Consider the following 16,991-nt stretch of genomic DNA (forward strand, 5'->3'; position numbering starts at 1 on the left):
AGTAGTTGATTCCAAAGCTTCGAGGGAGCCCTTGCACCTGAACTTCTTGAGTGCTGGGAATGACAACCGGAAAGAAGAAGGTTTTTCTTTTGAAGAGAGAAGAAGAAGACAAATTCGGGAAAATTTCAAATGAACGGGTGGCCCATGCGTAAGGTGGCCACCCCTTTTTTATACGTGAAGGGCCACGTGAGGAGGGCCGTTGGATGCCCTGATGTGGGATCCAAGGCTCTCCACTCGAAAGACGAAACGACGGCTGAGTATAGGCTAGGCCATTAAATGTGGTTCTCGGAAGACGTACCGTCACCAACCATGATGTTCCACGTATTCGGTGCCTGTGTAAAATGTGGAATATGAAGAGTTCATGGGGAAGCCTAAAAGCCCCTACTATGGCCATATGCGACGTCGTGTACCACGAGCAGGGGCTTGGGGGGAAAATGTACGCCCTGATTTTCCCACGGGCTGTTAGCGGGCTGAGATACGGCCTAATCATGTCTACCATGTGAACATCCCCAAGACCGGAGCTGCCATCGTAAGATCCTACCTCCTTAGCTCGAGGTAACCTAAAGGTTCGCCAAGACTACTTAAGGACTAGGTCTGGACTCTGAAGGCCACAGGTCAAGGGAAGCATGCAGCTCGTGGTACGAGCTAGAGTTGGAGGCTGTGACCTTTTATAAAATCAACCACGCAAGGTAAACGTGCATATATCAGACATCACGTGTCTGATATATCCCTGACTTCTCGGACACACAGCATGAACGTGCGTATTCTGGCACCCACAACTAGGTTGGGCCGTGCGGCCCATTATCCCCCTTACCTATTGATTAGACCACACTTCATGTGTCAGGTTTTAGGAATTAATCATGAATGTCACAGAGTTGACATGATAGGTAAGAAGGTCACGGGATGACCTTCTTACCAACTCCCAGGTGCCCTCTCTTATAAATATGGAGACCCTGGGAGTTGCAAAGGGTTGGATTCTATTGTGTAAGAAAGACCCTGTAAAAGAATACCAAGCATATAGCAATAATATTGACTGGTGGAGTAGAAGGATTTTAACCTTTGACCCACCTAAAAAATATGATTGTGTCACCATTCCATTTACAAAGATCATTCATCTATTTCGGTTCAACATAAGTACTAATCCCTTCCTCTTATTTTCTTAATTATCTGTTGGCGAAGAACCGCGTCAACAATAATTGCTAATCCAATTAAGCAAAATATAAAAATGAATGAATTGTGCCCTCAATTCTAATTTTATTTTTTCTTTAATTAAGAGAATATCTTTTTTATTTTAATAAAATATTTTTCATTCAAATAATAACTGTAGTGGACAAAATTTGTCTAATTGATAAAAAAGAGTCCAACAAGCAGTCAGATTAGCCTCTTGGCCCAATAAGCTAGCCTAACTAGCCAATAAGGCCCAAACCCATGTAAATAGGCTCGCATATACAATGAACCATCCAGATGCCCAAAACCATACCCGGACCCGGACCCAAATCCAGATACGCTCAGTCAGCTAGGGACCTTGAAACAGTCAAAGCTTACACCACATTTGCCGAGAATTTCGGAAAGCAACCTCTTGGAGCGAGTCAGACGAATCAGGAAAATGGAGGAACAACGGTAGAGAAAAATAATGATAAATTGGACCCAAAGGAGGGAGTAGAGGGGATGGAAGAATCGATACTCGATATACTCTCTCTTACTTCTCTCAAGTCGATCCGATTAAGCGAATCAAATCAGTCAGACTGGCCTGACCATATAATCAAACTCATCCATCACTCAACCACGAACTAGTCAGACTAACCTGACCTGACCATCAAGCTCTGCCATCATTCGCCCATCATTCTACTCATTCATTAAATATTATTTGTATTATTATCTTATCATTACTATTATCTTAAACGACTATCTGACTATCTTAAGCGTCGGAGTCCCCTTGGCTGACATCTCACCGGTGCTCCCAATTGAACTCTCATCTCTCTCTTTGTTCTCGATAGGTTGCTGGTGCCCATCTAATCAATTGTAGGAAATCACATCTACAATTTGGTGCCCACTGTGGGTCCCTAGCAATCAAATGATTGACAAAGAGATCAAGGACTTCACTTGAGAACCATGTCAGATGTGACTGAGACTCCTGATCTGTCTGCTCAAGTCGCTACTCTTACTTCCTAGATGAATGAAGAATCTGAGAAAATGAGGAGGCTCGAAGTTGAGAATGCTGACCTGCTCGAATGAATGGACGCCATGTTCTCTCAAGCCACCGAGGTTCAGCCATCCCGCTTCCAAGGTCTAGTTAGCCCTATGCAACCTTTGGGTGACGTCACCCCTATCTCTAACAGTGATGGACCGAGTTAGGTAGTTCCATCACCTTTGGTAAGGAGTTATCAAACTCCACCCACCATGTCTAACATACAAAATCCTATTATCAATGCAGGTGAACATGTAACCATGACTGGACATGGACATTCACTTGTGCCTAGACCACAACACATTCAAGGAGTCAGCTAGCTAGCCTTCGCAGCTGGACAGCAATAGATTCCAGGAGCCAGTCAGCCAGCCACTAGACTCGGACAATAAAAATTTCAAGGTGTTAGTCAGCCTACTGTTGGAGCCAGCCAGACCATCATTGGAGCTGGTCAAAATATACCTAAGCAGCAGACAATCAAATTGAATCACCCAGCCATGAGCAAGCCAGCCCGCCAAGCAACCACAAGCTCCTTTCCAATCCAAAATCCCGAGTTGGCTCGAAAGTTGGCTGAGATGGAGGCGCTCATCCAACGGATACCTGGGATGCCGGCATTGCAGACTCTAAATTTGTAGACGGAATTGCACTAGTGGAAATTCCAAAGAAGTTCAACTTCCCAAATATGAAGATGTTTGACGGGACATGTGACCCGGATGATCACATCGCACAATACAGGCAGAGAATGTTCACCGTTGCCATCCCACGCGACATGAGAGAAGCATGCATGTGTAAGGGGTTTGGTTCTAGTATGATTGGACCAGACCTCTAGTGGTATACTAATTTACCTAATAATTTTATTTCTACTTTTGCACAATTGACTGACACTTTTGTTGAGCAGTTTACTAGTAGCAGGAAACTTGAAAAGTCTGCAGAAGACCTCTACATCATAGTTAAATGATGGGGTGAGCCCTTACGAGAGTATGTAGGCCGCTTCAACAAAGAGAAGCTGTCTATAACCCATTGTAATCAGGACACAACCATCCCAGCCTTCCGCAAAGGACTTCGCTACAACTCAGACTTATACAATGAACTTACCAAGTATCCTTGCAAGACGATGGAAGATGTTCTCGCCAAGGCCTGGGAACAAATCAAATGGGAGGAGGATAAATCTAACTATTATCACTCTTCTCCAAAGAAAGACACTCGAAGAGACTCAAGGGTAGATAAACGGGAGAGTGACAGACGATCCGAGCCATACCTGTATCCTAGTGGATCAGAGAACAGAAGGAGGGAGTACAATCGGTCGTCTGAGACACATCTCCGAGATGGAACAAAGATACCAGAATACAATCTTTCAATCTCACTAATCGAAGTCGTTGGCGTACTGAAAGGACTCAGAGACAAAGTGAAATGGCCAGAAAGGATGAGGACTCCATCTGACCAGCGAGACAAAACAAAATGGTGTGAGTTCCACAATGACCACGGTCACCGAACGGATGAGTGCATTTCCTGAAGACTTAACGTATCCAACCTATTAAGATGTAGTCACTTGACTGAATTGCTCATAGACAAAGGCAAAAGAACATTCCAGCAGGAGGTAGACAAGTCAGTCGTCTGAAGAGAAGTAACCCCGCTGAAGCCACCTACTCATGAACGGACAGTGAACGTAATAACTGGTGGCTCTGAGGTAAGCGGAGTCACCCATTCAGTAGCCAAAAGACATGCCAGGCAGACCAACTGGATCAAAGGAGAGTCCAGCGAGACAGAGAAGAATACCATCAACGTACCTGCTCAAACCATTAGTTTCTCAACAACATAGTCAACTAGACTCCTCAACCCGCATCACGATGCTCTTGTTATTTCACTTTACATTGCAAATTGTCTTACTAAACGCATACTTATTGATAATGGCAGTTGAGCTAACATTTTATTTTTAAGTGCTCTCAGGGAAATGGGGATAGATGAATCAAAAATCATAAAGAAGACTATGATCCTCATCGGTTTTAGTGGAGAGAAAAAGAACACACTAGGAGAGATCGACCTACCTGTCTATGCCAAAGGAGTCAATCTATGCACAAGATTCCTGGTAGTAGACTCCCTGTCTGCTTACAACGTGATACTAGGTCGACCATGGATACATGAAATTGAGGCATTCCCTTCAACATACCACCAAGTTCTAAGGTTCCCAACTAACACTACACCAAAATTGGTGTTCCACAACACTTCATTATAACACTAATGAAAAAGTATTATAATAAGAATTGTAAAAAGCGGTAAATAAAATAAGACTTAAAAAAATGGCGGGCTTTCTAAATCCAGTTATCCCTTTTCAGACAAAATTTTCCAATTCATGTGTGTTCTCTACTTGTTCCCTCTCTTTACTGTTTTCTCTTTCCAAATTTTCTCTCCTTCTAATTTTCTGTCATAAATCTAATTGCTACTGGTCTATTTTTCTTTTTATTTCTTTTCTTTCAGTGGAAGGTTTAGCAACATTTTTTTGAATGACCTATCTACCGTAAGTTATTTTCCTCTAACACATTCGTATCCTCTTATATATTCTTCTTCCCATGCTTTCTTAGTATGATTTCTAAATTTATTGTGTCATTTTTAGGAACTCAAACCCGAGATATTTGTTTTCTTAAAGAAATGGGGTCAATGACTATGGCTTCTATCACTAGCTTATCGCATCTTTTGGGTAGAATTTTTGTCACTTTCCCTTTATTACTTTCAGAAATCCCAAACGGAGAAACCCCCAAACCCAAACGCCGAAACCCCCGAACCCAAACCCAAATGCCAAAACCCCCAAACCCACTCACATTTCTCCATCCCTCAGTTAGCACAAGGTATATTCTCCCTCCCTCAACTCTTGATTTTAATTTTTTTTCTCAGTTTTTTTCGACTCTTCCAATTTCCCTTTGCACATATATATTCAGGAATATATATATATAGTTTTCTTCTGTGACCCACGACACTCTCGACTCTCTCTATTTTATATATGCATATATGTATGTTTGGAGTGTTGAGTTTTGGGTTAATTTTGTTCTTGTTTTTTTTTTCTCACTGCCTCTCTCTTTCTCTTGCTCAGAGTTTGCTGGTTTCTATCCTTCTCTCACGACCAGACGCATGTTGGTGAGTTTTGGGTTATATTTTGGTTGCTTTGACTTTTTTTGTGTTGTTTAATTTATGGAATGAATATGTTAGTATTAATAATTTAATCTTATGAATGTATGATGATCACTGAAGGAATATATATATATAATGAACCTGAGCTTCTTTTTTCTTTCTTTGAGAAAAGTTGGGTTCTTCTATTCAAACTCTATTAGATTTTCTTTATAATTTTTTTTGCAGAGATAATATATTTGTTTCCTTGTATTTCTTATTTTGTCAAATAATGCATTGTTATACTTCGGTGATTTTAGCTTTACATATATGTTATGTCTCTCAATTAAATAGGTCTGGTTCTTCAAATCTTCTTATTTAGTTTTCCATTTTCCTTAATTGTTTGTGAATCCAATTTTAAGTCCAGCAAACTAGTTTTAAGTATCCATAATATAAATAAATATGTATATGGAAGAGATTTACTTTAATTCTTTTGTCTATGTATCTTTCAGTAATAAGTAACAATACATAATACATATGTATATTGTTGTTTAAAAATAATATTATATATGTGTATATCTATACAGTATTCTCACTTAGTGATAATTAGACCCTTTTAGTGAAAAGTGTAAAGTATTATCATTTAGTAATAATATTCCCAAATGGGATAGGTATGATTTAAATTAATTTGATTAATATATATTTTTTATTATGTTTAAATTTCGTTTATTCAAAAACCAACTTATATAACTCTTTTACATGAAATTTAAACTAAGAATATGAGAAATAGAAAGATGACACCCACCTGGCATGTTTGAAACCATTTTTCTTATTATCACACTTATTAAAGCTAAGCTTTTTTGCTTGCAAATGTCAATATGATAATAAATCATATCTGTGGACAAGCGTGTATTGTTTTCTGTTATCGTGCCATTTTATGCAATGCATTGACTAATAAGTATAGATTTGATTTTTATGTTTCGTTCTTGTCTTGCATATATAGATCAAATTTTTTCTATACCTTTGTTCCTATTGAGCTCTCTCACGTACTCATATGTTAAAATAAATCACAATTAGAAAAACATATTTACTTCCACAAAAGAGGAATCTGAGTTTGTGTGAACTGCATAGAGCATAGTATTTTAAAGGGTTTGATACTCTTATTCTTTTTAGTAGACTAGTATTATGTTCACTCAGACTTATTCTTGTTGTAGGTTATTGTTACTATGGCTTTGGTTTATTCTTATTATTGTTTTTGCTATTTCAGTAGACTAGTATTATGTTCACTCTGATTTTTTGTTTTGTTTTTATTCTTCTAACTTTGGTGTGTGTTAACACTATCCTAATTCCATTTCAAGCTCTTATGTTAATAAGAAGTGGAATTTAGGCATTCATATCATAATGTATCACAATTTGAATGATGATTAATTTTTATTTTACAGTAGAAGAAACAAAAAGCTTTGGCAGAGGAATGCAAAGAGTTTGCTTATAATGTTGACTTCCAAAAGATCCTAAAGAAAGTGAAAGTAGTAAAGTGGAAACAAGTATTAATAGCATGCCCTTAAACATGGAGTATTTCAAGCAACCAAGGAATAAGGTATACCTTACTCTATCTCGTGTTTATATATATATATTGACAACATATTTCAAGCTATTTGATCAATACTTTACCTTATCCAAAGCTAAGCTAGTACAGTGCGCCTTTTAGGTGGATTGTATCTTTTTGCACCATTTTTTCATTGGTTATCTTGTTAACCTAGATATACATTTACAAAAATAAATAAATTCTTTAAATCCAAGATGAAGATTTTAGACTACTGCTTCAAAGTTTGTTGATAAAATCAATCTAGGACATTAATTTATTAATGAGTTGTATCAAGATGGGTTGATTTGATTTTTTTCTTATTTGGATTATGGGGGATGATATTGCTTTATTTGAATAAAGCTACAGTGCATTATATATGTGTCTAAGGAAAAAATTAAAATCAGTGCTTTTTGGTATCTCAAACTTGGAGCTCTCTTATCTTGTAAATAATATTTGCTTGTGATAAGATTCGTTACATACTCACTTGCTAGAATGTGTTTCACTCTCTATGTATTTTTAGAATTGTTTATTTTAAAATAGTAATATTGATTGAGACAATTTTCTTGATTAGCAAAAATAATTATAATGTATATGCTAGATGGAGGAAGATGGAGGAAGATGAAGCTTGATATTGCATTAAACAGTTTTGTAGCATAGTAGAGAAGAGTGATACTGTATATTATATATAATGATTTCATGGCCATTCATCTTATGTTCGATTTTTCTTATGTTATTTTTTTCTTTTTCAAAATGAAACTGAAATGATTATGTCAAATGATTAGAACAATCAATTCTTTTATTTTGTTCTTTTATAATCAAAATGAACTAATGTACGTATAAAATTGATGGAGAATATAATTTGATTGGCATCCAGAATTATTATCGAGAACATAAGTACAAGAGTTATATTTTTTTTAAGACACATGATAGAAAATAAGTGTATTCTCATACAAAATCAACTCTAGTTAAAATTGAAACAAACACTATACTACTAACATGATATTTATTTTTACTTAACTAATTAAATGAATTTTTGACCTATTTTTCCACCTTCAATCTTGACCATATATATCCAAAATTTAATATATTAATAATTTTTTTACTTATTGTGTCATTTAATTTTAATTTTGTATTAATCTTTTAGGTATTGATTATATTCTTTAGGTTGTGGATCGAATTGGCAAGGAGGATTGCAAAGTTAATTAACTTGATTATCAATTACAAGAGGTACGGAAATATGTTCTCTTAACTCTTTTATTAATATCATACAAATGTTAGAGGAGTTTGAATATCTTAAATATTCATTCGTAGAGAAGTAGATTCTGAGATTAAAATTGTGTGCTGCGGTGATAACGGAAGGTTGAAAACTTGTGTGTCTTAGAGAAGTAGGTTCTGGAAAATTTGTTTGTGTGTTGCAGTGATATAAGGAAGAAAACTTATTGTGTATTGTTTGAATTTTTTTACTTGATATTGATAGATGGTTAGGTAACCTTTATATTAATTGATCAACAAATGTAAAATCAATCATACTTGCCAAACTATGAAAATTATAACATTGAACATTTACTAATTCAAATCTAATATAATATTCAATTCAAACCATAACTATCACCACTAAATAAAATCATTAGGTGAAGTTTTACAATTAACATAAGTCACATCAAACTACTAATCCTCCACATATTTTACATAAAAAGTGAACAACAAAACATAATCAAAACACATAAAAGTTTGAAGATAGCTCCCATCTATTCCACGATTCATTATGATCTTATCCCTATTATGGCTTTGGCGTGCCCAACTACATAATCTGCTATCCCATTTTGTAAAGATGAGTTAAATAAAATAAAAAAAGAGTACAAGTAATATAAATTAATGGTAAGAAAAATTTGTGAACTAAACAAAGAAAATCCTAATAACATACAGGAGACATGCTAAGTTGTTGTAAGATACATTTCTTACATTTATGAATTTTTTTTTGATATTTTTAGGTATATAAATTTATATTCATTATATTTTTACATTTTACTTTTGTACAAATATATTGTTGTAAAACAGTCTAGACAAGAAACAATTAGTAATATATATGTAATAGGTAATATATTCAAGAATATGTAACAAAGAACAAACACAAGATAAACACAAGAATATATACCACAACATATATATTAGATTATGTGTACTTGAATTTTCAAGATGAAAAACTATAGATTATAGAGTATGAAAACATAGATTATATTATAAAATTTTTATTGAAATTTTTTTTTGGCTCCCCCTATTTGTAAATCATGGCTTCTTCACTAGTTATTAGGGTTCTCAAATGAACTTACGGTGTTCATGTATTAGTTCCAACTTTCAAGTCTAAGCTAACTTGGAAAAAACAAATAATAATAAATTTAACTCACAAAATTAGTATTATAATTTGTATTTGTACAGATGTTTGCTTGGAACAAGCCACAAAATCGTCTTGACATTCCTGTAAGGCAATTAAAATATGAAGCTCATGCCATGTTGAAACACACTAACTGGTTCAATTTAAAAGATTTAAACCTTTGATGCAGCATCTTGCAAAGATCAAATCAATATTGCTGCTTCCTCTGGACTACTAGCCCCCAACTACAAAATTCAAAATTTTATTAGTTCCCAAATTCTGTGTGAGATAAGACAATTTTAAATAACGAACTTGACTTAGAGTGTAATGATATCCCACCTCAAGCTGATCATTATGATTGGAAGTATTGTATAGTTTGAAGAGAAAGAGGACCTGCAAATGACAAGTAGTATTGAAATAGATAACAATTTTTCTTTCTTAAAAAAAAAAAAAGAAATAGCTGGAAGGGAAAATAGTATAAGAAAGCACAAGAATTTGAGCCCTGAATTACTCACATTACTAATCATTCCAGCTACTTCTAGAATCAGATAGTAAAAAAATACTCATAAAAACTTGGTACATCGATAATCTGTTTAAAATTTGGAACTTAGGGAGGAAAAAAAACTAAAAGGAATTTATTGGATTCAAATAAAAATAATAAAATAATTTTTTATAAAATTTGACAGTTAGATTAATTGTAATTTTATAAAATTTAGAATATTAATAGTTATGTTTAAAAAAATCCATTGTAAAATTTTAAGAAAAAATGTGTATGTTTTTATCTTTTTTCTAATATTTTTCTGTCACAAATGTTTTTCTAACATAAATTGGAGTTATAAACAAAGCCTTGAAGTGCATATTTTTTTATGAATACTCTCCCTTCCATTATCTGTAACCCGAATGCATGAGTCTATTATTGCACTTTTGACTGGTTCCTGCAAAATCCATAAGATTCAGTATTCAAAACTTCTTCTTCTGCCAATGGAAGGTGTGAGGAAAAATAATATGTATCATACATATTATGCACCACAAATATATATATATATATAAATACTATGTAACATACCACTGAAACCATAAAAATTAAATTTTTTATTTTATTTTTGCATTTTATAGAGAGTTTCTAAGGAAATACTCTCCACTTTGTTCTGTTTTTCTTACACACCATAATGTATCTCAACTACATTCCTCATACCAACCACTAGGAATGTAAATGAGATAAAGATTACTGATACATACATCATCATCATTTAAAATAAAATAAAGATATGCTCAATACACTATGTGCTATATGTTTATCTTAAATATATAAAATAAAAACAAAATAGGTACTCAAATATTGTAAATTAAATTAAAGCTTGAAATGTGAATAGAACACCATTCATTAAAATTGAAGACAAACTAAAAATAGACTAAGTACTATACAGTACTTTATATCCTTAAACTTTGTATAGATATGCTTTGTCATTCTTTATAGCCTATTAATTTGAAATAGAATACTTTTCTCATTTCACTAATCCAATTTGGGTGGAAGGGTGGGGCTGAATCTTTTTGCCATGGATGCGGAGTGGTAAGATAATGGTTTCGACATCTTATTTTTTTAGTTGCAGAAATTATTTTTCATAGATTGAACCTATTTGTTATATTGTATAATTTTCAAGCATATATCCATATGAATTTGTAACCACACGCACACACACACACATACATATATATGAAATAGTTGGAATGGGAAATGGAGAGAACGAGCCAGAGCAAGAGCGAGAGTTGGAGGATGTTATAGTAGACAATACTCTCCAAGTTTCTTGTTTAAAATCAGATACCACTCAACTTGGCCGAAATGAGTTTCTGAATCAGATTTCTGTAGGTTTTATAGCTTTATATTCTTCAGATTACATCATTGATGATTGGCTTTATATTCCATTAATAATCAACTCATTTTGCATCATTTTTGTTTTGGGGTGAAAGATCCTATGAAACAAGCGCTAGGTAGGCTTGTTTTGGGTTGGTTGGGTAGGCTTGCATTTCCTCCATCTGGAACCCTTATGGTGCCTCAAGCAAGGCCTTTCTTTTGCTGTGAGTATGTTATGTTATAATGGATAATTTTGATTAATAAAATTTGAGTGTTGTATTGCAATGAACTTGTGTACATTCTTATTATCTTACATGTGTTTTCCCATCGTTCAATCCAATCAATGTCCCCAAGGCCAAAGGTGTGTATACAAAGTTTGTGAATTTTCTGTAGTATTTGTGAGCAGTTTATAATTGCTTTTTGTTCCTTACTAAATTTTACAAATTACAATAGAATTGTCCAACAAATGGAAGAGACAGAAGAAAAGCTTTTGGGTATCTAAAGCATGCATATAATGTGTTTTGGTACATATGATCTAATGTTCTAACCTTATTTTGATTAATGATATTGCTGTGAACTTGTGTACATTCTTATCTTCACAGGTGTTTTTTCGACGTTTATTCCAATCTATGTCCCCAAGGCCAAAGGTTGTGTGGATACAATTAATTATAAAGCCTTAGGTCAATGATATGAAACAGTTGGAAACCTTCTTTTACAAGCTCAGTTTTTTCTTACATATATTGGATTACTCAGGTATTTTTGCTTAGTCACCTTTGGCTCCATTTTCCTAAGAGTGTCCATATCACACATGTAACCCAACCTTTGAATTTGTCAAAGTAGATAAAGCTAGATTATCTACCATTAATATTATGATATTATCTTATAAGTTATATCTTACCTTCATGTGATTCTATGTGCAGCAACCATTGCAACTTTGACAGACCTTGGCTTCCTATGGTTTAGAGAATTTTATTTGGAATCATCTCGTGTCAAGAATAATCACCTGAATGATCAATTCATGATACATTTTGAGCTTTTCGATTTTTCACATCAAGTCCTCAATGTCGTAGAAGTAGAGACTCTGTCATCTGCACAATCACCCAGGAATCCTCACTTTTCCCAGGTATGCAAGATTGCCTTCTATTTCTTTAAAAAAAAGCCATCCATCTATTTCAAGCATATACTATTAAGATTTCAAAATCAATAATCAGGATCATTCATGTATGTTAGTATTATCTGCATTATCTACAAATAAATTGTTGTTCTAATTTTTCTATTGAATGAGCTTTCTATATAATTGATTTCTTACTATTAATTAATCAAGCTTTGTGTGCATACAGTAGAGAAAAATAGTACTTATGAAACAATTATATCATCAATGTTGCTTAGTTTATTCTTTATTAAAGGGATTTGATTTATGTGTTCAATTAAATTGGGTCCTTTACTTTTTTTATTTTGGAAATACATTATAAAGTTTGATAGAAAATTTTCTTTTTCTAGAAAAGAGAAATCAGAGGGAATTTCCATTGCTTTTCTATTCGCATTTTTTATTGTCCTTGGCTTTGCATTTGTGATTGTCTTTTGTATGTGGTGTCCTCTCTTGGAAATAATATCCATAGCATTTTTCTTGAAGTAATTTGTGATGCTAGATAATAACAATAAAATATTTCTTTGTTTATTTTGCAGATGTGACAAGCGAAATATAAAAGGATACTTAATTTTGAAGGCTTTGTGTTGGGAAGTTGTAGAATATTTTGTGCTAAAAGTAGTAACTTTTCAATATATTGAATATTTAAGAGTACTTGAATACTTAAAGAACATTTTGTTGTTGATTACAGTGTTGAATGTTTTAAACTAATTTGTGGGTTGTTAATACAATGTTGAATGTTTTTACTTTTTGTTATTTGAAAATCAAGTTCATTTGATGATCCTAGTATATATTAGAAAGCTAATTTTAATTATATAAATAAAAAATAAAAATATAATAGAATAAATTAGTGTTATATAAATGAATATATAATGAGAATTTAAACTTATCTAAATATTAAAATAATACGAAAAATGTGTTATAATATCTATTACAATAATACTTTTTCTAAGTAAAGATTGTTATGCAAACTTCATTATATAACATAAAAAATGTGTTATACTAAAGTGTAGTATAACACAAATTTATAAGTATTGAAATGTGTTATATAATCGACTATAAATAATATAATTAAACACTTATCTATTTACTAAAATAACACAGAAAGTGTGTTATCGTTGACAGTATAATAACACATCTGTGTAACAATGATAAAGTGTTATGTAAAGTACACTGACCTACGATAACATAGTCGGTCTTAACATGTCCAAAAGTGTTATGGTATGTTTTGATAACACATTTTTGGTCTTATTAAAAGCATTTTTTCTTCTAGTGTAAATGGGGAGTGAAAGAAATCAAAGGCCAACCAAAAGACTCAAGAGCATGTTACCAGACTACCATGAAGGTCAAACCCGCTCAGTTATAGCAATTACAGGAAGACAAACTGAATGAATCCCTGATGAACCAACCAGACATGGAGGAGTTGGACGAAGTTCATATACATCCAGACTTCCCAGACAATAAAGTCCAAATCGGATCACGATTGGACCTTTACATCAAAACTAAACTCATTGATTTTTTATCTGCCCATTATGATTGTTTTGCTTGGTCCCATGCGGACATGACTGGAATTGACCCCGAAGTAATTGTCCATAAATTGCAGGTTGATCCAGACTACCCACCAAGGAAGGAAAAAAGAAGAAAATTTTCTCCTGAAAGGAACAAAGCCATTAGTGAAGAAGTTCAAAAGCTCATTGATAATGGGTTTGTGAGGGAAGTACATTATCCCGACTGGTTGGCCAACGTAGTCATCATGAAGAAGAAGAATGGAAATGGCGAGTCTGCATTGACTTCACAGACCTCAACAAGGAGTGTCCAAAAGACTCATTCCCATTACCACACATAGACATGCTGGTAGACGCCACAGCCGGTCATGAACTCCTAAGCTTCATGGATGCATACTCAGGATACAAGCAGATCTTGATGCATCCAGACGACCAGGAAAAGACAGCCTTCATGACCAACTTGGGAATATTCTACTACAAGATCATGCCATTCGGATTGAAGAACACAGAAGCAACTTACTAGAGATTAGTCAACAAGATGTTTGTCGACTTGCTGGGGAAGATGATGGAAGTCTACATTGATGACATGCTCGCCAAATCCCTCATTGCAGAGGACCATATCAGCCATTTAAAACAATCTTTTGACATTCTTAGGAAATATAACATGAAACTAAATCCAACTAAATGTTCTTTTGGTGTGACTGCAAGAAAGTTCCTTGGGTACCTAGTAACTCAAAGGGGAATCAAGGCTAACCCAGCACAGATAAAGTCAATCCAAAGGATTCCTTCCCCAACGTGCATAAAAGACGTACAGAAGTTAACTGGACGCATTGCAGCACTCAGCCAATTTATCTCAAAGTCATCAGAACGATGTCACCTCTTCTTTAACACAATAAGGAAATAAAACACCTTTGAGTGGACAACTGAATGTGAAGAGGCACTAGCCCAACTAAAACAGTACCTAACTAGCCTGCCTCTCTTCTCAAAGCCAAAAGACAATGACACATTATTCATCTACCTAGCAGTATCTGAGACCGTAATTAGCACGATCCTAGTCTGAGAAGAGGAAGGCAAGCAATGTGTAGTCTACTATGTAACCAAAGCCTTGCACAATGCTGAAACCCGATATAGCCAGTTGGAGAAGCTTGCACTAGCACTCATCCATGCAACAAGGAAGCAATGCCCATACTTGAAGTGCCATCCAACAACGGTCCTGACCATCATCCCACTCAAAAGAATCCTCCATAAATCGGAACTGTCAGGTAGACTTACTAAGTGGGCTGTAGAGCTCAGCGAGTATTAAGTAACATACAAGCCATGAACTTCCCTCAAATCTCAGGTATTAGCTGACTTCATTGCAGATTTTACACCTAACATGCATGTGCAGGCAGAAAAAGAACTTTGCTGTCTGACCAAGGGACAGTCAACCGGAATCTGGAAGTTGCAAGTAGACGACTCAAGTAACACTAGAGGAAGTGGACTCGGACTCGTCCTAACTTCACCCCAAGGTGACGTAATCAAACAAGCAGTCCGATGCGGGTTCAAAGATACCAACAATGAATCCGAATACGAAGCAATGATAGCTGGACTCGGGCTAGCCCAAGACATGGGAGTCAAAAAGATCATGGTCTTCAGTGATTCTCAATTGGTAGTCAACCAAATGCAAGATAGCTATCAAGCCTGGGATAACAAGATGACAGCCTACCTCAACAAGACTAAAGAGTTGCAGTCGATCTTCGATTAGTTTACTATCAACCAAGTACCAAGAGGGGAGAACAGTCATGTGGATGCATTAGCAAACCTGGGATCCTCCATCTTGAAAACTGACCCCAAGACAATACCTGTAGTATGTCTCCAATGGCCAGCTGTCTAGAAATATGAAGAAGAGAAAATTAGTGACATCTCCAACAACCGAACATGGATGACTCCAATAGTCGAGTACTTGGAGCAGGACATACTTCCCGGAGATAAGAACGAAGCACGTCGCGTCAAGGCTCAATCAACCCACTTCACTATTATACGAGGTAAACTCTATAAATGTCCCTTTTCTGGTCCATATTTGAAATGCATTAATCCTACAGAGGCCAAATACGTACTGGCTGAGTTGCATGAAGGAGAGTGTGGCAATCAATCTTAAGGACGAAGCTTGGTGCACTGTGCCCTAACACAAGGCTACTACTGGCCAACTATGCGAGCCGACTCCTCTGACTATGCAAGACAATGCGACAAATGCCAATGGTTCACTCAAATATCCCACCAACATCCGGACGTCTCATCTCAATCACATCCCCTTGGCCATTCATGAAATGGAGAATGGACATAGTAGGCAAGCTTCCAAACGCACTAGGACCGAAGGTGTACATGCTTGCAGTAACTGACTACTTCTGCAAGTGGATCAAAGCACACTCATTCCACCAAGTTAGAGACAAAGAAGTAAAGAGCTTCATTTGGAAGAATGTAATCTGCAGGTATGGAGTACCGAAAGAGATCGTAAAGGACAATGGCTCTCAATTCATCAGTTTCAACTTCCAAGACTTCTGAAAATTCTAGAATATCAAGCTCAACTTCTCCACACCAAGGTATCCCCAAAAAATGGACAAGAAAAGTCATCCAACAAGACTATCATGAAAAACATCAAGAAGCATCTTGAAAAAGCTAAGGGAAGATGGGATGACGAGTTTCCAGGAGTCTTTGGTCCTACCGAACCACAACCAGGACTTCGACGGGAGAAACACCTTTCTCATTACCCTATGGGATGGAGGCAGTCATCCCTACCGAGAGTGAAGTTCCAATAGCCAGATACGAGCTGACGGCAGATGAAGTCAATTGGGAAAACATGTGCCATGAACTCAACACCATCGACAAAAGAAGGGACAAAGCACTCATAAGAATCTCAGCCTATCAACAAAGAATAGCTAGACATTACAACAAGAACATCCACACTCAGGCATTCAAAGTAGGAGATTGGTTACTACGAAGAGTCTTCCAGAACAGTAAGGAAGTGGGAGCAGGTAAGCTCGCCCCGACATGGGAAGGTTCCTACCTGATCACAAAGGTAGTCGGACATGGAGCATACAAGCTACAAACTAAAGAGGGACGCAAAATCAACAATAACTGGAACGCTATCCCATAAAACAATATCACTTTTAACTCAATCTATTCTCCTTTCATTTTCTTTCATCAATGATCTCACGAGATCTTCATTCAAGCAACATACTGACATTGTCATGCAGGAAGTGTCAGAACT

General features: G+C 35.4%; 1 protein-coding gene and 1 long non-coding RNA gene across 2 annotated transcripts; both read left to right on the forward strand.

Annotated features, from left to right (window-relative positions):
• Positions 1–5,177: 5,177 nt before the first annotated feature.
• Positions 5,178–8,815, forward strand: LOC133823322 (uncharacterized). The gene is made up of 3 exons (XR_009888245.1): positions 5,178–5,314; positions 6,727–6,881; positions 8,034–8,815. It is a non-coding gene; the product is annotated as an uncharacterized LOC133823322 (long non-coding RNA).
• A 38-nt stretch (positions 8,816–8,853) lies between these two features.
• LOC133825259 (uncharacterized) lies at positions 8,854–15,488 on the forward strand. Its single transcript, XM_062258224.1, has 4 exons — positions 8,854–11,107; positions 11,209–11,316; positions 12,013–12,215; positions 15,132–15,488. The coding sequence occupies exons 1-4, from the start codon at positions 10,969–10,971 to the stop codon at positions 15,486–15,488; spliced, it is 807 nt and encodes a 268-aa protein (XP_062114208.1). The 5' UTR covers positions 8,854–10,968.
• Positions 15,489–16,991: the final 1,503 nt, after the last annotated feature.

The sequence above is a fragment of the Humulus lupulus genome, chromosome 3 (assembly GCF_963169125.1).
Source record: "Humulus lupulus chromosome 3, drHumLupu1.1, whole genome shotgun sequence".
NCBI lineage: Eukaryota > Viridiplantae > Streptophyta > Magnoliopsida > Rosales > Cannabaceae > Humulus > Humulus lupulus.